Genomic DNA, 22,495 nt, shown 5'->3' on the forward strand with positions numbered 1-22,495 from the left:
TGCACTGCTGAACTGGGTGAACCACTCCAACGCATCTTCAACCTCAGCCTGCAGCTGGGGAGAGTGCCCACCCTCTGGAAGACATCATGTATCATTCCAGTTCCCAAAAAGAATCGGTCCAGCGAGCTGAACGACTTCTGACTGGTGGCGCTCACTTCACATCTGATGAAGATGTTGGATCAGCTCTTCCTCAGCCTCCTCAGACCCCAGGTACAATATGCCCAGGACTGTCTGCAGTTTGCGTACCGGACAGGTGTTGGTGTGGAAGACGCCATCCTCTACCTGCTACACCAAGCCCACTCGCATCTGGATAAGGGAAATGGCACAGTGAGGATCCTCTTCTTGGACTTCTCGAGTGCCTTCAACACCATCCAGCCCCTACTGCTTCATGACAAACTGAACAGGATGCGAGTGGACCCCTGCCTGGTCACCTGGATCTCCAGCTACCTCACTGACAGGCCACAGTACGTCAGGCTGAAGGACATCACGTCTTACACTGTGATTAGCAGCACTGGAGCACCCCAGGGCACGGTGCTGGCCCCTCTTCTCTTCACCCTGTACACCGCGGACTTCTGCTACAACTCGGAGCTGTGTCACATTCAGAAGTTTGACGATGACACAGCCATTGTTGGGTGTATCAGTGACGACAGAGAGGAGGAGTATAGGAGCCTGGTGGGGGACTTTGCTGTGTGGTGCAACAGGAACCATCTGCAGCTCAACACCTCAAAGACCAAGGAGCTGGTCATTGACTTTGGGAGGTCCAGACCAAGGTCATGACCAGTTCTGATCGAGGGAGTCGAGGTGGAGGCTGTGGATTCCTACAAGTACCTCGGGCTGTGGCTGGACAGCAAACTGGACTGGACTTGCAACACCAAACACTTATACAGGAAGGGACAGAGCAGGCTATACTTCCTTAGGATGCTGCGGTCCTTTAACATCTGCAGGAAGCTCCTGTGGAAGTTCTATCAGTCTGTGGTCGCCAGTGTCCTGTTTTACACCGTGGTGTGCTGGGGGGGCACCACATCCAAGAAGGACACATCCAGGCTGCACAACCTGATCAGGCGGGCCGGCTCTGTGGTTGGCATGAAGCTGGACTCTCTGGTGACGGTGTCAGAGAAGAGGTCTATGGACAAACTATTGAACATCATGGACGAAGCCAGTCACCCTCTGCACACCGTCATCAGCAACCAGGGGAGCCTGTTCAGTGACAGAATGCTCCTTCCCAAGTGCAGGACGAATAGACTCAAAAACTCCTTTGTCCCTCACGCCATCAAACTTTACAACTCCTCTCTGGGGGGGAGGAGGGGTAACAGGAGGACAGAGGACGGGAAGGAGCAGTAGCCTAGCCTAGCCTAACAATAAGCAATACCAGACAATGTGCAATATAATGTGCAATATAAAGTGCAATATCTTTCCTGCTCCCCCCCCACACACACACTTACCATAACCCCACTACTCCACCTTCCCCCCTCCCCCTTCCTCTCTTCCCCATATCTTATTATTTTATATTTGTATATGCAAATACTTAATTTATTTTAATTTATCTAGAGGTTTTTCTCTATTTCTTTTCTCTGTTTATCTGTAATGATGCTGCTGGAATCTTAATTTCCCTGAGGGAACCCTCCCAAAGGGATCAATAAAGTTTTATCTAATCTAATCTAATCTAATCTAATCTAATCTAATCTAATCTAATCTAATCTAATCTAATCTAATCTAATCTAATCTAATCAAAAACTTTTGATGAGCAGTGTGTATACAAGTGGTTCACCCACACAGTTGGTCTATTTAAGTGCAATTTTAGACATTTGTAAATAAATAAATGAATGAATGAATGTTTCCATCAGTGATCTTTAGCAATAGGAACCTGAGTTCAGATTTCATAAACTCAGAAATGTGCAAGTATTTCTTTCTTCTTAACAGCATCATAATTAATAATCATTAGTCAAGTACGGGTGGTTGTATATAGACTTGTATATACCGTAGGTTGTATATGTACTGTATATAGTGAAGCAATCATTGTAAAATTATGGAAAATGACTGCCTAGGACACCCAAAATCATAAGAAGGGGTTAGATTTTTTTCCACCAAGGATTTTCATCAAAGTGTTTAAAAATCCAGACACTGAACAATTTAGGGAACAGCTAAAATGTGTCTGAATGTTGCAGTTTAGAGACCACATCCATCACACTCTAGATCAACACTGGGCACATCCTAGCTATTTCGGACTTATTCAAATATTGAATTGAATCAACCCAGGACTCTCACATGCAGGAGATGAATGAACTTATTATCTTCTGAATGTTAACATCAAGATCTTTCCTCCAACTAAACTGAATATCGGTGAGATTGTACATATATAAAATGGCCCTTGTAGTCAATGGCTTGAAGGAAAACAGGTTCTAGATTTGATGTCTTTGAAGTTTATTTGGAAAATTAGGTGTGTTCTGTATAAATTATGATCTTGTCAGAGTCTATTAAATGGATTACAGTTTGAATGAAGAAAATTTCCCATCTGCATATAAAACTCTACTTATTTGTGTTTATATTTCGATTTATTTTATGCCTTGATTTAATATTATTGATCTTGGTAAGTCGAGCTAAATTTTTATTAATTCCATCCATCCATCCATTATCTGTAGCTGCTTATCCTGCCCTACAGGGTTGCAGGCAAGCTGGAGACTATCCCAGCTGACTATGAGCAAGAGGCGGGGTACACCCTGGGCAAGTCGCCAGGTCATCACAGGGCTGACACATAGACACAAACAACCATTCACACTCACATTCACACCTACGGTCAATTTAGAGCCACCAATTAGCCTAACCTGCATGTCTTTGGACTGTGGGGGAAACCGGAGCACCCAGAGGAAACCCATGTGGACACGGGGAGAACATGCAAATTCCACACAGAGAGGCCCAGGTCGGACGCTGGGTTCGAACCCAGGACCTTCTTGCTGTGAGGTGACAGTGCTAACCACTACACCACCGTGCCACCCTTATTATTAATTTAATTGAATTATTATATTGAAAGTACTTCTTTTATTATTCTTGGTCACTTTGGCCAAAAGGGAAAAAAAAGAAGAGGTAGTCCTAGTGCTAGAAAAGTGAACATTTTCTTGTACAAATTATACAAAGATACTGTGCAGAACAGAGAGAACAGTCCCAAAAAAATGTGCATTAGCACATACTATGTGGTGTAATATAGCTATTTTACAGTGAAAAACACAGCTACAGAATGTAAAAGTTTAGAATTGTAATGTTCATTAAAATTTGAAATGCACATATGATTTATTAATAGGAAGAAAATGTTTTCTTAGCATGTGTCAGACAATTTCTCTCCTGACTTTCCAAAACACAGAAAACAGAAGCTTGTGGATAAATCCAGCCTTGTTCTTGAAAAAATAATCATGCAGGATTACATCTAATCAACACTGGTCACATTATGGACATTTTAATATGATTTGTGAGACTGAGGCTAAAATAAAATGATCTGCTCAAGTTCAGTTCCAGTGCTTCTTGAATTTTCTGAAATTCTTAAGGAGGAATAATTAATTCTTAGAAAAGGCACAACTGCTTAAGTTTCATCAGTTATGCTTAAGTGGTACAATAGTTGTTAACGTTTTGTGCTAGTGACCAGGAAGTTTGTCTGAGCCACTATTGAGTCTTGCAGTTGGAAATGTAACCCTCAATTTGCTCACTACTCTGCTGTGGATGGTGTTCAGTAAGCCATTTTGTAAATATAAATGGGAGCTTGTATCATCAGAACATGTTGTCTGGACATTTACAGGAAGCAGAATTAGGGAAAATGTCAAACTAATTGTTACATATGGCCCTACACAAAGTGTTCAGGAAATGGCTCTACTTCTAACTGAAACAGTACGCTAACTAGAGACCAACTGTGAAATATACATATCCTTTATCAGCAATTAATCATTTTTAGTTGTTAAATAGCATGTTCTTTTTAATTAGTCTTAGATTATGTGGCATGTCACTGTTAACCATTACTATAGAAAGAATAATGTATTAGAACAAGTGCATCAATATAAACCTTTGATTTGAATTATATTAGCTATATAGCAGATAGTGGAGTAGTAAGCTGTGCCAGAAATAACAAAAAAGAAGCACTGTCATGTCGTTTTTCCTCTCTAATTGTAAAGCGACCTTGGGTGTGAGAAAGGCACTATATAAGTTGAAATTATTATTATTATCATTATTATTATTATTATTATTATTATTAAGTGAATGTGGTTTCTTTGGGATCTCTGACACCCCCCGGTCTTTCTGAGTTACATGTCACTCCTGAGATCGAGATGTTGACCTCTTCTGCTCCTTGGACCTGCCTGATCCATCCTGATGTCCTATGTCTGGTCAGAGTCTCATCACATTGCTCCTGTGGAGGATGGCCCCATATGGACAGTTGAAAGTCACACTTGGAAGATGCTCTGGGCACTTACAGTAATGCTCTTATGGCTGAGGACTACAGTTGACTTGCTAACTTTAGGACTGCAGTTGTCATGAACAGTTTTGCACTCAAGTTTCCATCAATGAAGAGTTATAACTTCAACGAAACTGACTTCATGTTAAAACTGTTAATGTTATAATCATGTTGTCTGTTATCACCCAAATGAGGATGGGTTCTCTTTTGAGTCTGGTTCCTCTCGAGGTTTCTTCCTCATGTCGTCTGAGGGAGTTTTTCCTTGTTACTGTCGCCAGAGGCGTGCTCATTGGGGATAGGTTAGGGATAAAATTAGCTCATGTTTAAAGTCATTCAAATTCTGTAAAGCTGCTTTGTGACAATGTCTATTGTTAAAAGCGCTATAGAAATAAACTTGACTTGACTTGACACATACACACACTGCCTTGCCAAAAAAAAGTTGCCATTTGGATTTAATAAGCAAATTCTTAAGAACCTTTGATTAGATAATTACTACAGTGATTAATCTGTTTCAGCTGGCAGCAATTATTTTAACCCTAACTGATGCAGTGAGAAACTTCTCATTTCTTAAACAAATATGTCAGAAGACTTGTCCTATGGTCATGGAAAAGAGGTTACTGCATTTCAGAAGAGTCAAATCAAGCAAACAACACAATTGAGGAGATTGCTGAAATGACTGGAATTGGATTAAGAACTGTCCAACGCATTATTAAAACCCTGAAGGATATTGGAATGAACTGTTAACTTCATGGAAGAAATGGGGTCAGAAAAAACCTCTTGTCTGACTGTGAATGGAGATCACTTAAATCAGGGGTCACCAAACTACGGCCCGTGGGCCAGATCCGGCCCGCCACCCCTCTTTGACCGGCCCCCCAGCCCCTCTGCCCCCCATCACTTGAACCGGCCCTATGAGGCAATCCCCAAAAGTGGTCATGGCCTATTTTTTTTAAATTGCTTTTTGGCAAATAATAACATGTCTGCATCTTGTATTTTGTTGATTTTATCAATTAAAATTGATATTTAGTTATAAAATGAACTATTCATATTTTCCGAATTTTCTTCATATGCTCGCGATCAAGCAGTGACAGGCAGCGCATGCGCAGAGAACTGTCAGTGTTCAGGACAGCAAAATGGCTAGCGGTAAGCGAAAAGCTGACAGAGAGTGCAGAGTTTTTAAAGAACAGTGGACCACCGATTATTTTTTCGTTCAGTGTAAGGACCGTGCAGTTTATCTTGTATGTAAAGAAAGTGTGCCGGTTTTCAAAGAATATAATCTGCGTCGTCACTACGAAACCCGCCACAAAGAGTATGCTAGTTTGCGAGGGCAAACAAGAGAAGACAGGATTCGGAGGATGAAATGCGGACTGGCTGCACAACAGAATGTATTCCTTCGCCAAACCCAGATCAACCAGGCTGCTGTCCGAGCTCGCTATAAGGTAGCTCACCTACTAGCTACCCATGGAAAGCCGTTTACTGATGGGGACTTTGTTAAAGTATGCATGCTTGCTGTGGCCGAGGAGGCGTGTCCCGACAAGAAGGATGCGCTCAATGCGGTGAGTCTCTCCGCACCTACTATGACCAGGTGAACCGAAGATTTGGGGGACAACGTGTATGACCAGCTGAATGAGAGAGCATCAGAATTCGAGTTTTTTGTTTTGGCCATGGATGAGAGCAATGACGTGCAGGACACAGCACAACTGCTGTGATCTATTGATCTATTGCTCATATTATTATAATTTCACTGTTTTTTAAAATGTATTTATTTTATAGGCCTGTTTATTTGACCTTTATTAAGTGCTGCATACAATTATTATTTATATTATTAATAATATCAACAGGCCTACCTACAATTTATAATTTTCCACTCACCTTTGCCAGTGTCAATCACCTCAAATAGGCAGATGTTTCTTACCTTGACAGCTTTGATATTATTTTTATTAGAAAATAAATAAATGGAATATCAGTGGTATTTCAAATTAAAACAAAGTGTGAAGACTTGATTACTACTTTTGCAAACCACTAGTAAAGATAAACAAATATGTGCCAGGAATCAAGTGTTGATATAGTAGTATGGATATAGTAGTGGGGATGGCCGTGCCAGGCTAGTAATCTCTACTACACAATGAGGCCTGCTGGTGGTCATATTTGTCTGGGTCATACAATTCTATGTGATATAGCTGACTCGACCCCGGCCCCCATCACAGTCAGGAACGAGAATGTGGCCCCCAGAGAAAAAAGTTTGGTGACCCCTGACTTAAATGGTGCAGCTGAATCGTAAAAAAATTGACAGTAGAACTCATGACTATGTTTAATAGTGAAAGTAAGAGCATTTCCACACGCACAGTATGACGAGAACTCACAGGATTGGAACAAATGAGCTTTGTGGCCAAAAGAAAATCACTTGTTAATGAAACTAATCAAAAGAAAATGCTTCAATTTATAGGGAGCATAAAGGACTCTGGAGCAATGGAAAAAGGTCATGTGGCCTGATGAGTCCAAGGTTTACCCTATTCCAGAGCAATGTGTCAGGGTAAGAGGGAAAGCACATGAAGCGATGCATCCATCATGCAAAGTGTCCACTGTATAAGCCTCTGGAGGCAGTGTTATGATCTGGGGTTGATTCAGTTGGTCAGGTCGAGGCTCAGAAATGTTATGGGGCAATAAAATGAAGTCAGCTGATTACCTGAATGTACTGAATGACCAGGTTATCACATCAATGTTTTTTTTTTCTTCTCTGATGGCACAGGCATAAAATTAAGGCTCAAACTGTGAAAGAGTGATTCAGGGAACATCAGGAATCATTTTTCTCACATGAATTAACCACCACAGAGTCTTGACTTTAACGCCACTGAAAGTCTTTGGGATGTGCTGGAGAAGACTTTACAGAGCAGGTTAAGTCAATTGTGGCAAATGCACACATTAATCAATGCTAAAGGTGGTCCAACAAAATATTAGAGTGTGGGACTTGTGTGTAGCTAAAGGTGGTCCAACAAAATATTAGAGTGTGGGACTTGTGTGTGTGTGTATATATATATATATATATATATATATATATATATATATATATATATATATATATATATATATATATATATAAACTTTCATGTTACCATAAAACAAGTGCAACTTCAACGTTTTTCTCAGTGTGAGGTTTTTTTTTTTTCAGGGGTTTTTTTTTTGGTCCTCGAACTTCCTGTGTGGTGTATATAAAGACAAGCACACAGAGAAAACATTATCACTAGAAAGTGTCTCTGAGAGGGGAAACCATGAATAAGACACTCATTTTTCTTTTCATACTGTCTCTCAGCCTATCAAGGACTACTGGTGACAGGCCTAATGCGACCTTCAAGCACCTTATTAATTATCTGGAGAAGTTTCAACATGAAACCATCAATGTTGTAAGTAAATAACTAACACTTCAATTTCACCTGATTGTTTTTGTGTTTTGATATAAGGTAATATCAAGTGTCACAGTGTCTCTCATTTGTGCATACATTTATAACTATTACATAATGGGTCTCTTTTACAAATGGAGTTTATATATATATATATATATATATATATATATATATATATATATATATATATATATATATATATATAAATTTTATTTTTTCATTTCTTTGTAGACTTCAAATACCAGTCACAATCGACAAGGGATTTATTGGACTGTAAGTGAAAGTGATTTTATATTATTCATTTTATTCATTTAAAGTGTAAGAGGATCAAATAAATTTTGCTAAAGGACTGATCAAATCAGTCCTTTAGCAAAAATGCAATGCAGAGCAACAGATAATTTTATTCTTATTATTCTACACTAGTGTGATACTTCCATAGAGATCTTTGAAGAGCTGAATGCAGTCCTGGACAAGATCAATGGAGATGGACTCTCTCAAAACAAACATCAAGAACTGAAGGGAATGAAGGAAAATTTAAAAATAGTAATTGAGAAGTTTTCCCTGCAACCTGTACAGGTAAGCTGATGATTTGATACACATTTTAACCGAAAAACAACAAATATAAAAGTTATTTATCAATATAATTATGGTTGTTAATGTGCTATTTTGTAATAACTTTTCAAATAACTCCACATTCACTGGACTAAAGCCTTTTTAGATTAATTATAAGATTGTTGATGTTTTCCTCCCCACCCTTTTTTTTTTCTTAAAGGAGGAAAAAAAGTGTTATTCCAAATATTCCAGAAAGCCTTTGGGATGGTACTACAAAATGCTACAGTGCTTTAACCGTTCCTGCAGTGTTACTTCAAAGCAAAGTTAACTTATTATTCTCACTTACTGTATATGAAATGACTATTTATTATGAACATGTTATTTATTACCCTGTAGAACAGGATAAAGCGGCTAGAGATAATGAGATGAGATGTTATTTATTTAATTCCACATATTTATTTGTATTTATTTGTAACTTAAAAATTTTAAATTATATTTCTGCAGACATGCACTGTCTTTGTTGAATGTAAAAAAACAAGCAAGAATGCAATTTCTGTTTGAAGTGTTTTATTATAATACAGCATATCCAGTGTTTACAGACAGAATGGTGAGGCTAGACTTTTTATTTCTGAGACTTAACTCAGCTGACTATGGTCACCATAGAAAATTAATTTTATTATGACAAGCCACTGTTTTCTTGATACTGAATTGATTCAATAGATGCATAATTCTACATTAAAAACAATGAATGTTGTATACTTCTATCACCTCTTATAAGAGTCAATAAAATTTTTATTAATGTACTTTTTCCTGTGGTGTGAATTTTGTGAATGTGCAGCTTAAAATGCAGAATTTGCAGGCAGTGAACAGGGCTCAGGGTGGCACGGTGGTGTAGTGGTTAGCGCTGTCGCCTCACAGCAAGAAGGTCCGGGTTCGAGCCCCATGGCTGGCGAGGACCTTCCTGTGTGGAGTTTGCATGTTCTCCCCGTGTCCGCGTGGGTTTCCTCTGGGTGCTCCGGTTTCCCCCACAGTCCAAAGACATGCAGGTTAGGTTAACTGGTGACTCGAAATTGACCGTAGGTGTGAATGGTTGTCTGTGTCTATGTGTTAGTCCTGTGATGACCTGGTGACTTGTCCAGGGTGTACCCCGGCTTTCGCCCGTAGTCAGCTGGGATAGGCTCCAGCTTGCCTGCGACCCTGCGGAACAGGATAAAGCGGCTAGAGATAATGAGATGAGATGAGACAATATGTGATTGGTGGTGTGATGCTACTCTTGCTCTTCATTATGAAGCAGGACAAGTCATGTTTGGCTATTTTTTTAAATAATTAAAAGTGCAGGGCCATACCAGTACTTAAATAAAGAAATAAATGAAAGTATTAATTCATAAAATTAAAGATATATCAGAGAAATATTCATCCATCCATCTGCAGTAGTAACTGTATCCTGGTCAGGGTCACACTGGATTCAAAGCTTATCCTGGGAACACTGGGTGTGAGGTGGGAATACATGCTAAAGGTGCATTTACAACTAGGCACCATTAGAGTACCCGATCCACCTATCAACATGTTTTGAGACCTGGTAGGAAACTGGAGGACCATAGGAAGCACACATGAACACAGAAAGAACAGGCAAAACTCCACACAGGCAGGGGACACTGAAGTTGTGAGGCAGCAATGTTACCTCAACTGCTACCATATTCCCGAAAGTGACTCCTAAGAATCAAGCGGTTGCATGATATTGCATCATTCATGCATGCTAGTCCATCTCCTAGCCAACACCCAATTCCAGAAGCACATTTGATGGTACTTCTACCCCACTTGAGTCAAATAGTTTCTGCCTTATACATTTTGCAAGGACACTGGTCCATTCAGGAATTTCCCCCTGAAGGATTCAAAGGAGGCAGCATGGTGGTATAGTAGTTAGCACTGTCACCTCATAGCAAGAAGGATCTGGGTTCAAGCCCAGTGGCTGACAGGGGCCTTTCTGTGTGGAGTTCGTATGCCCTCCCCGTGTCTGCATGGGTTTTCTCCAGGTGCTCCAGTTTCCCCCACAATCCAAAGACATGCAGATTAGGCTAATTGGTGACTCTAAGGCCCTGTCCACATGGCAACGGATTCAGGTGAATCTGATAAAATTGTTTATCGTTTCGGCCTGGCGTCCACACGGCACCGGCGTTTTGGGTGCCCCAAAACGATATTTTTTGAGAACGGGTTCCAGAGTGGAAAAATCTGGCAACGGCACCGTTGCGAAGTCGTCTGGATGAGTAGAACGGATTTGTTTACGATGACGTCACAACCACATGACTAGAACAAGCAGCACTCTCGCTGTTTTGTATGAACCACTGCATTGCATTCACTTTTGTATACAGCTTTTCTTTTAAATAAACAAGTAACTGAACCATTTCTTGAATTTCTTTTTTTTATTGGATAAGACTGCTTTTCAAAATATTCACACGCAATATAAAAAGTTATATAAATTATATAAAAATGCTTTTCAAAATATTCACACACAATCAGAAAATTAAGTTATATAAAACTATGCACACTAATAAAACTAATTTGTACACACAGAAGGCACGATTTCCTCGCGTAGTCGCAGCCATCTTCTTCTTGTCGTGTGTTTGTTCCTGACAGTGCTTCACACCGGGTAGAAGAAGGGGTTTATGCGCATGCGTCTACTTCTTCTATTGTTCTGGTGTCTCCGATGGGACCGTCTTACAGCGTCCCTAGAGATGTGGCATGTGTATTGCATCGTTTTCAGCAAGCGTTGCATTGCCATATGTACCTGATATTTTACTGATCCGTTTCCCATGTGGACACGATATTTTTTTTAATAAAATCTCGTTGCCGTTGTCGTGTGGATGTAGCCTAAATTGACCATAGGTGTGAATGTGAGCGTGAACGGTTGTTTGTCTCTGTGTCAGCCCTGCGATGATCCGGCCACTTGTCCAGGGTGTACCCTGCCTCTTACCCATAATCAGCTGGCTCCAGCTTGCCTGAAACCCTGCACAGGATAAGCAGTTATGGATAATGGATGGATGGATTCAAATACCGTAACTCAAAGGTTTTACTTGTCACAGACACAGTTATACAAGGTACAACATGTAGTGAAATGCTAAGAAGAAGAAGCCTTTATTTGTCACATGTACATAAGCACAGCGAAATTCCTCCGAATTTAACCCATCTGAAGCAGTGGACACATACTGTACAAGTGCGCAATGAGCACACACACACACACACACACACACACATACCAAGAGCAGTGGGTAACTATGCGTTGGGGGTTAGATGCTCAAGGGCACTTCAGCCATGACACAGAGGGAGGGGGAAGTTCTGTTCATTCACTGAAGTCCCCTCATTTTTCCTGCTGGTCCCAGGAATCGAACCGGTGACCTTCAGACCATGGCTGCCCCCTGGAGTTGACATAGTGATTGTGCAAGCAAGCATAAAAATTTAATAAAACAATTTAATTTAAAAAAGAGAAAAAATAAAGGAAAAAAGATTGCAATAAGTGAAAAAAGAAAGAAGTACTGAAAGTTGAAAGCACGTGAAATTTATAGTGGTGTGCAAACTGAGAGGAAAAACAATTCAACTGATTTCTGTGCAGTGTTGTGATCAACTTGCACTGAAGTATGATAAGCACTGGAGTACTGATTGTAGTGGTGTGTTCTTCATGAAATCTGCTTATACAAAACAATTCTCATGAGTTATGAATGCTGGCGGCGGCACGGTGGTGCAGTGGTTAGCGCTGTTGCCTCACAGCAAGAAGGTCCTGGGTTCAAGCCCCGGGGCCAGCGAGGGCCTTTCTGTGTGGAGTTTGCATGTTCTCCCCGTGTCCGCGTGGGTTTCCTCCGGGTGCTCCGGTTTCCCCCACAGTCCAAAGACATGCAGGTTAGGTTAACTGGTGACTCTAAATTGACCGTAGGTGTGAATGTGATTGTGAATGGTTGTCTGTGTCTATGTGTCAGCCCTGTGATGACCTGGCGACTTGTCCAGGGTGTACCCCGCCTTTCGCCTGTAGTCAGCTGGGATAGGCTCCAGCTTGCCTGCGACCCTGTAGAAGGATAAAGCGGCTAGAGATAATGAGATGAGATGAGATGAATGCTGGCTTTCACTCCACCATGGAAGACATTGACTATCAAATTAAACTTGACTGATAAGAAGAGACAAGTGGAGCTATGCGGTCAGTGTACTGCACTGATTTTGGGTTTCGCCACCACACATAAACATGCACACATGAGTATTCATATGGAAGTGTTCCTTGGGGAAGCGCCATGAGAATGAGATACAGACAACTACATGAATATATGACCCACTGATGGGATTTTTGACCTGTAATCATTCTTCTCATCACATCCTAGCAGGGACCATCACACACAGACTTCATATGACCTAACATCATTTTATTGTGGTTCTGGAGAAACATGTAGTTTCTACCATCACTTTTGTAAGTAAATAACAACCACTTACATTTCACATGATATTGTTGTGTATTAAGTCAGGAATAAAACATGATGCAGTGTGATGTTATAGGAAAATAATCAAAAATGGGTAGTGTGATGTGGCCTGACACATTGCAAAGTTACTTTTACCAAGCAGACCAAAGATTTTTGCAATAACAGCACAGCAGCAAGTGTTTGTTCTGCTTGTACCACAGCAATTTGTCCACTTCCATTTTTTTATTGAATGAATGACTTTTTATATTTTTTATCCATTTAAAGTTACATTTATTGCTGTAGAATGTCCACAAAACAAGTTAGATACTACTGTATTGTCATTTACGTTATAACATAGTTCCCTCACCACCTTACTCTAAGTTATCTCTTGAGGTTAATAAGACATATTCTTATCTTACTGACAAAGCATGTTCCCAAACATGTGTCTGAAAAATACAGAGAAAACTTGTTTCAATGTAACTGATCTAGGATCAGCCATACAGATAACATCTGCTTAGTGGCGGTTGTTTTATCATCTCTGTATGTATATGAGTTTAAATATTATCTATGAACCCCATAGCAGGTCTCATTAGCAGCAGAGCCGGCCCCTGGCATAGGCAAGGCAAATGCTAAGGGTGCTGCGTCCATCCAGGGGTGCAGAAACGGGGGGAGAAAAATTATGACTTCCACTATTCTGAAAATGAGTCAGCATTATAATGTCTTAGCCTAATTTAATTGTACAGCAAAGCATGTAGTCAGGGTGCAATTTGTCAAAAAAAGCAGGGTGGGGTGGTGGGTTGTTAATCATGAAACAATAAGCGCTCAACAGTGGTTTGCCCTGTCTATAGAGTGCTTCGAGGTCAGCGCGAACCCAGCGGTGGCCATATTGGAAGTCAAAGGTCGCTGTGTCAGTGCATTGTTGTTGTTCAGCGAAACAAAAAGGGGTGACAATGCCGAATACGTGTGTCATTGTTGGCTGTAGTAGCCGGGGGGAAAAGGGTGGCAAAAGCTTCCACAGACTCCCTAAAGTCGTGACTAACCAGGGAATTGCAGCACAGGAGAAAAGCGAGCGGAGGAGACAACAGTGGCTGGCTGCCATTAACCGATCAAATTTAGGACAACTTGACTGTATCCGGATTTGTCCTGATCACTTTGTGACAGGTAGGTTAAATTGTCTTGAATTTCATAGTTACTAAAATAAATGTGATACAAACTATTATCTTTTCTATGTACTTTCAGCAATGATTAATGGATATATTTGTCACATTAGGTAGCTTATGTCTACTGCAGTGCATTGTTGCATCAAATGGCATTTAAGATCTAGGCCTAGTAATGTTTATGTACACATGCTTTAGTTCACAAAATGGACTTGGGTGAAACACTAGATAGTTCACAAGATCGATGTATGTCACATGCGGCAACAAGCTGGGGTCAGCTTTCCATTCCTTCTCACTAACAGTGTATGGATCTACATTCCCAATGAAACATACCTTCTCAGCATAACGCTCCCGTGCCTGCTTATCCAAACTTTCACAGTAGTGCTCCATCACTTCAGATGTCTAAATTCTTAAAAAATCCAAGCTTCTAAGCCCTCTAATGCGGAAACGAATCGGTGAATGTGTACTCTATGAGGTGTACTCTATGATGTGTACTCTATGAGCGCTCTGGAGCGAGTGACTTCCAAGATGGCCGCGCAGACCGCAGTGTTACTATTTTTAGCATCATCTCGGAGCACTCTTATTCTCTGTTTTGGCCATGTAATAGCCTAAGTGTTGTTGGCTAAAGAGTGTTTTTGCATAATGTAGATAACTGACATAGATCTGTTGCTTGTTTTGAATATGGCTGCACTTGGAGCAGTCTGTCGGTGTCGTTGAGCAGTCTGGGCTGAAGTAAAGGTCTTTTATGCACCGAACACGTTTCGCAGCGAGATATTCCAATGGTGCCTGGCACGTTTTTTTTTTAATAAAACAAAGTTGCTTTGTTGATCTGTGTTCTCATTAAAATGACAGTTTAGCAGCTCATTCAAGCAACCATGTTGCAAAGAGCTTCCTGGAGGAAAATATAATAAACGCATTGAAAACAAGAAACAATCTCAGTGCGTCAAGACTGCAGGGAAACGAAACAAGCACTCAGATGTGTTCTCTTTATAAATAGCATAAATGGCACACTTTCTCGCCTGTAAAGGAAGAAGACACAAAAGCAACTCACCGAGCGGGTGAGTTTTTTTCCCCCTGTTCTACATTTAGTTTTTCAATAGTTGAAGTTGAAGGCAGTACCAAAAAACACCACTAGAAGTCTTTTTAATATCACAATTTTATATATATTTTTTTATTTAAATCCTTGTATTTTTCATGCACACTGGTTTCTTTAATATCTTATTTTGTGCAATGCCTTATTTATATTGCATTTACGGATTACAACACTTGTTTACATTTTTTATTTTGGGAGTACTGTAAATGTAATACTTTATGTAAACCATTTATATTATGTTTCATATATTCAGTTCATATTTTGTATTTGTTTCTTTAATTCAGTATTAAATATTTTGAATGTGCAATTTCTTTATTTAATGCCTTTAATTAAGTATTTTGAACGTGCAATTTTTTTGTTTAAATAAAAGAATGTTTTAAGACAAAGCTATTCCATTTCTTGTTAGTATAGATACACTATCAGTGGCTTTAACTGGTGTTGGGGAGGGGGAGCCACCTAAAATCTTGCCTAGGGTGTCAAATTGGTAAGGGCCGGGCCTGATTAGCAGTATCTTACTATCTACCTTCTGGCTACATAGTGTACTAAAACAGTTTGGAGCTCAACACGCAGAATAACAACAACAACAAAAACAATAGAGATGAAGATTGATTTTCATCAGAAACCACCTCACTGTCTGCACAATTCACTGGTAAACAGCAACCCGTAAAGGTGCATGATATCAAAGCACCTTTACGGGTTGCTGTTTACCAGTGAATGAGCTAAAAAAATCATCATGGACCCCATACACCTGGAGAACTGTCTGTTTTGGAAACTCCCCTCAAGTGATTGGTACTTCTCCATCAGAAGCAGAACCACATGACATCTGAACAGTTTAGTGGTGATTCTTCTCAAAAAAAAAAAACATAACACATAAGCAGAACCCTTTATCCTATACTACCAAATGTAGACACTCTGTATTATATTTAGTATGTTTACATATAATATAATAAAGTTTGCATGTCTGTATGTTTACACATTTGCTTATTTGCAGTTATAGCTCTAATTTGCCAAGTTAAATTCCAGGGTACTGGTACATTAGGTAGTTATTCTGAGTCTGACAACAAACAGCACATAAAATTGACATTCATAATTTAAATAAAAAAACACAGTTAAAAAATAAAATAAAATAAGGACACCCTGGAAAAAGTAAGTACGCTCTTACATTTATCACACTTTCAAGTCCATAAAATTGAATCAGGTGTTTCAGATTAGGTGTCATTAATTAGAACTTTCTGCAGGTGGATCCTGTCTTATTTAAACCTGACATCTAGAAACTGGTGTTCTCTTTGCTATTGAACTGTGTGGTGTCATCATGCCAAGACTGCTTGAAGATAATGTGAGGCCATCTGTTCAAAAGTTGAAGTTGAAGCAGAGGTGGACCTTTCAAGATAATGATCCTAAGCACAATGGCCTGATAGCGATGATGGGATTGCAATGTCCTCACTTCTGGGCGTCATCAGCTGAAACATACATGAAAATTAGCATATATAATATTAATTACATAAGCATATAGATACTGAAATGAATGTTTAAAGCATGTGTATTTAAGAAGAGAAGAAGCCTTTGTCACATGCACACTTCAAGCACAGTGAAATTCATCCTCTGCATTTAACCCATCTGAAGCAGTGAACATGCACACGCACACACCCAGAGCAGTGGGCAGCCACACTACAGCGCCCGGGGAGCAGTCAGGGGTTAGGTACCTTGCTCAAGGGCACTTCAGCCCAAGGCCACCCCACTCAGACACGGGGGGAACATGCAAACTCCACACAGAAAGGCCCTCGCCAGCCACTGGGTTCGAACCCGGAACCTTCTTGCTGTGAGGTAACTGTGCTAACCACTACACCACCCTGCCGCACCACCGTTACCTGTGAAAATACCTCTGGCGGGATGCTGTGCCTTCTGCCAGCTTGAAGGCATTCTTCTCCCTGTCCGTGCAGGGCTTGCTGGTGCTGCTACCATCATCATCAAATTCTTCCTCCTCCCCCTCTGCTGTTTCAGGCTGGGCTACTTCACTTTTGCTCACTTCTTCTTGGGTCCCATTTTCTAAACTTTAACCTGAAAATTTTTAAATTTTTCCCACAAAATATCCAATGTTCTTCAGTCGAAAGACAGATGCAGAATGCTGCAGACACACTGGTTTTATACCCACTCCTGGCTTGTGTCACACGCAAGTTATGAGTGATTGTAACATGCTAATCACATGCGGCACACATGCTTCACAAGTGCAGCCCATACTTGTAGCGCAGGAAACTGGTAAAATGCAAGTCACACGCACTCCACACTCACTGAACACACACTGATCACATGCATCAGACATACACTTTCCATGGGCTAACGGAGCAATTTTTCCCATGTCTTGAGGAAGTCAGCATGCAACCTGTACTTGACAAGTACTTTGCCCGTACTCCTCCCCCAGATTTTCCCCCGGGTTCACTGCGACCCTACGGCACAGCTGAGAGCTACCAAACTGTGCTACCTGTGCATGTCCAAAAGGTTGTGAGTGAGGCTTTAGTGCCAGTACTTGTGCAGTTGTCGAGTTTGCCTCTCTGAAGCCATTCTGGTTGAGTCTCAAAAGAGGGTCCAGGGGTGGTCTTATTCTATACAAAATCATCCTGTTGTACACTTTCGCACCCACTGAGCTCAAACTAATTCCCATGTATTTGTCCTTGTTCCTAAGATCGCCTGCTTTTGGAATGGGAATTATGTTCAAGATGTTCCACTGCGGCGGCACGGTGGTGTAGTGGTTAGCACTGTCACCTCACAGCAAGAAGGTCCGGGTTCGATCCCCGTGGCCAGCGAGGGCCCTTCTGTGCGGAGTTTGCATGTTCTCCCCGTGTCCGCGTGGATTTCCTCCGGGTGCTCCGGTTTCCCCCACAGTCCAAAGACATGCAGGTTAGGTTGACTGGTGACTCTAAATTGACCGTAGGTGTGAATGTGAGTGTGAATGGTTGTCTGTGTCTATGTGTCAGCCCTATGATGACCTGGCGACTTGTCCAGGGTGTACCCCGCCTTTCGCCCGTAGTCAGCTGGGATAGGCTCCAGCTTGCCTGCGACCCTGTAGAACAGGATAAAGCGGCTACAGATAATGAGATGAGATGAGATGTTCCACTGCTCAGGAAGCTCACGGTTCTCATATGCCTTGTTGGTGATGGCCAGAACAAGGTCCTCAATGTCAACCCACTTTAAGACTTCAGGAGCAACCCCATCATCTCCACAACTTTTCCTGTCTTTCAAAGATTCTTTGATATCTTGATACTCATTGAGTGTAAATGGTCCGTCATCAATGGAAAGATCAAAGAATATTGGTTCTATCTCCTCATCTGCATCTTGTACTGTTGGAGGGTTACCCAGCAGAGTTTTAAAGTGGCAGAGCCATGAGCTGACTCTGTCCTCTGCAGTTTCACCATCAATTTGACTGGGACAAGGTGATTGGTCCCCAGCAATCTCCCTGACCAATCTCCAGCCTGCTGAGTGCTGGTTACTATCGCAACATGCCTTGGCTTGTTCAACTTTTCTGGCCAGATCTTCTGCCAGGACCTCATCATAGGCTCTAGGTAGATTCTTCTTTGATTGACTGTAGGCTCTGCCATCTTCCCCATCACCATCACCATCACCATCATAAAAGCATTGTAGACCTCATGTACATCCTGACATGCCTCAGCAACTCGTAGGTCTAATGAGAAAAGCCTGTCCTTTATTCTCCTTGTTACAGGGGTTAACAGCTCCTTAGCTGCCTCACTGTTAGCTTCTACAAAGCGTGCATACCGCAAGGTTCCTGTTTCATTCATGTCATCCAAAAGAAGCTGGAATCTGTTTCTGATTGCTTACACCCCTTGGTGCATTCTTCTTCTGTGCTTTGAGACTGAGGCGCACTTTGACCAACAGAGCCCTGTGGTCAGAACTGATGCTTGCTAGTGAGTTGTAAGCTTGGCAGTCCAAGATACTGTTACGCCATTTCCGTCGGGTGAGTATGAAGTCAATTTGCTGCCTGTGCCTGACACCGTTGGTATTTGGAGGGGAGATCCAAGTCCATAGTTTCTTCGGTGCTTTCTGGAACTGAGTGTTGCAAGCTATTAGTGCATGGTCTTCCATTAATTCAAGGAGATATTCTTCATTCCTGTTAGATTCCTCATGGTATGAGAATGGCACCTTGTTATTACCCAGGTGTCCGTTAAAATCACCCAAGATAAGAAGAAAATTATGGGCAGGAACATCGCTGATTGTGCCATGAAGGTCTGAGTAAAATGATTCAATATCCTCCTCCATCGCCGCTCTTGTTGGTGAATAAGCTGGTATAACCATTGTAACTGGATTGCTCCTAAGGTTGGCTAGCAGAATTCTACTGGAGACGGACTTGATATTCAAGATCACTTTCCTTGCATCTGGACTCAGGACTATACCCACCCCACCAACTGAGGCTTGTGCTGTGTTGCGCCAGGCTGATGATGTTATTAGGTACTGCCAGCCCATCTTGTGGTAGGCGATGACCTGGGTCCTTGTGAATTATTTGATGTTCCTGGACATAACTGCAATGCCATTCTTTGAAATATGATGCGCGAGCTCAAGCTGACCTTTAACTTCTCTGATTGTACGAGTGTTCATTGTAGAGAACACCACTTCCTTTTTGCATTTCAAAAGGGTAGCTTTGGGTTCCTCACACTCTTCTGCCGAATCCCTCCCAGTGGGGTTTGAGGGAACAGCATCATGGTGCCTATAAAAGGACAGTGTATTTGATCCCGCAGCAGTGCTCCTGCTCACTTCCAGAACTGGCAGCCGTATAGCATTCATGCTATGTTGTGCCATCATTATCATTCCTTTCTGTAGCTTGTACAGGACAGGGGTCACCAGTCCTCTCTGCCCACCAATAGCATGTTGGGTTTTTTATTGGGGTATGCTCCCCTAGATCCACTGCCATACTGCAGAACTAGGGGCAGCACGTAGAGCCACAGCAATGGTCTTCAACATGTGAGAGGTGGTATGGCCACTTGCTGATGATGAATTGGCCATATATTATGCATCACATGCTGCTGGAAATGGGGAGACCAGACTGGGACGCCTAGATGATATAAGGCATAAAGCTTAGATATTATGAGGCCATCCATAAAGGTCCTACGCTTCCATGTATCCTTTGCCGGCCTAGCTAAAGCCCAGATTTGAACCCCATTGAAATGTTGTGGGGAGATTTGAAAAGGGCAGTACATGCAAAAAAAAACATATCTTGCAACTGAAGGAATTTTGCATGGAAGAGTGGTCAGAAAATTCAGCAAGCCGACGTCAGAGACTGCTGAACAATTGTGTAAAATGCTGACAGGAAGTTATTTCTGTTAAAGAGGGCAATACTATCTTCAGAAGCCAAGGGTGTACTTACTTTCTCCACAGAAGATTATTACATCTATTGATATTTTTGTTGAATAAATGATTGAAAGAGCTAATTTTCCTTGTTGTTTTGTTCAAGTATATCATCTTTATCTGTAGCCACTGTATGAAAAGGGTGAAATGTTTGCTTGTTTAAATAATTTGAGAAAAGTCTACAATTTCCATGGGATGTACTTGTTTTTTTCACATGACTATATGTCAGGTTAGAGGTAGTTCCTTGTTATTGTGTTTGCTATTCTAATTGCCGCTCTTGTATATTTCTGATACGTGAGTATATGTAAAAAAAAAAATTTGCTGATTGAGTGAATAATTATGCATTTTATTTGTTATAATATTGATACAGGAGACTCTGAACAGCTGCCACATGGACTCCATGTTCACGATATAATGCGTAGTATTATCTTTGCTACCTTTCATTCTGCATGTTACCTATATAATGCGTAGTATTACCTTTGCTCTTGTCTCCCTCCTACATGCGCGCGCGCGCACACACACACACACACACACACACTCTCTCTCTCTCTCTCTCTCTCTCTCTCTCTCTCTCTCTCAATGTGATCATATGAGGGAAAAAAAAGGTTTGAGATCAAAGAAGGAAAGCCCCTTGTCACAGGTGTGTGTGTGTGTACATGTGGGAAGGTGTTGGTGGTTTCCTATTTGCAATTATGTAAGGACTCTATTAGTGCATGACTATGTTCCTTTTTGACCATCACTTACTGAGTACAAGTGAAGGAAACAGTTAAGTCTGCGAAAGGCAGACACTTGTGCTATTTTAGATGACAGTGAGCACAAGTGCAGGACCAGCTGCAGGTTGTTCCTCTGATCATCTCCTCAGTTGTGAATTTAAAGTGGTGATTTATGAGTGGGCAGTGGCCATCTTGGTTCTTCTTTGATGCTTTTTTTTTTTTTTAAAGCAGGTCCACATTTATCACTCAGCCCCCCCCCCCCCCCCCCCAAAAAAAAAAAAAAAATCAGAAACAGTACCTGTGCTTCTCTCTCTCTCTCTCTCTCTCTCTCTCTCTAGCAGGTGACCTACATTGAGACAGAGTTTTAATATGCATTATTGATTATGCTGTAATTCTCCACTTAGGGTCTAAAACAGTACAGTGAATATGAGGACTGAACAAAGTGAGTTCTAGATGTCAAAATAGTTTGAAGCTCATGAGAATAACTCTGAACCATAGTCACACATTTGTCTGTTACTGCTTCTGCTAGCTGCTCTTGTCAACCATTGTAATACATATATATATATATATATATATATATATATATATATATATATATATATATATATATTCAAATGTAAATGTAAAGGGTCAGCTATTTTATTAATACGTATTAGAAATACTGTATTCATCACTGATCCTGCAATGTAGTCGCAAACCTATGCGTTACATTCCCTACTTGCATTACATAGATTTTCTATAAATTTTATTGTAGTTAGTGATATAAAACTTTTAGCTGAATAACTGACTAATAAGCTGAGTGTTTACAGGGCTACAGTAATCACCTATTGTAAATGCCCTACCATATGGAAACATGATGCACAATAATTAAATCATGCACTTTCATATTGTTTGCAAGTAATTACCTCCAGAAACCTATGACACACTGGTCACATCTCATTCTGGCAATATAGTTATTTTTAGTCCCTGTTTGTTTACTTGATCATTGTTCCTGCTTGAGGCTTTTGGTCAAAAGTGTCATATTTAGCATAATGATACATCCTCATATTTAATCAAGTGACTGCTTGAGCCATGCTAAGAATATAGAATATATAAGAATATTCTGAGACTTTTACAAGTAGTTATAACAAGTGAGATCATTTGTGATCCACAGCTTATAGCATTTATATAACTTCTCTGAAGTTCTAAAGGTTTCATCTACGTGGGAAAGTTAGAATGTGAGCAATTTACTGGTCTTTCACACTTGGCTTTTTTTTTCCCCCTTAACTGCCAGTTCCAATGTGTTTAATTATTTTTGTTCTACACATAATTGTAGAGGAAGTGAGTGCAATGTAGCTGCTGCCTTTTTTTTTCTTCCTCAAG

At 40.8% G+C, this 22,495-nt stretch overlaps 1 protein-coding gene and 1 long non-coding RNA gene across 2 annotated transcripts; one reads left to right on the top strand and one right to left on the bottom strand.

The window, feature by feature from the left end:
* The first annotated feature begins 7,684 nt into the window (after window positions 1–7,684).
* On the top strand, window positions 7,685–9,185 carry LOC132874432 (uncharacterized). Its single transcript, XR_009651664.1, has 4 exons — window positions 7,685–7,830; window positions 8,062–8,103; window positions 8,254–8,406; window positions 8,603–9,185. It is a non-coding gene; the product is annotated as an uncharacterized LOC132874432 (long non-coding RNA).
* A 9,675-nt stretch (window positions 9,186–18,860) lies between these two features.
* On the bottom strand, window positions 18,861–19,541 carry LOC132870317 (craniofacial development protein 2-like). Its single transcript, XM_060903951.1, has one exon. It carries the CDS (start codon window positions 19,539–19,541, stop codon window positions 18,861–18,863), a length of 681 nt encoding a protein of 226 aa, XP_060759934.1.
* Between the last annotated feature and the right edge of the window lie 2,954 nt (window positions 19,542–22,495).

Source organism: Neoarius graeffei, chromosome 2 (assembly GCF_027579695.1).
Source record: "Neoarius graeffei isolate fNeoGra1 chromosome 2, fNeoGra1.pri, whole genome shotgun sequence".
NCBI lineage: Eukaryota > Metazoa > Chordata > Actinopteri > Siluriformes > Ariidae > Neoarius > Neoarius graeffei.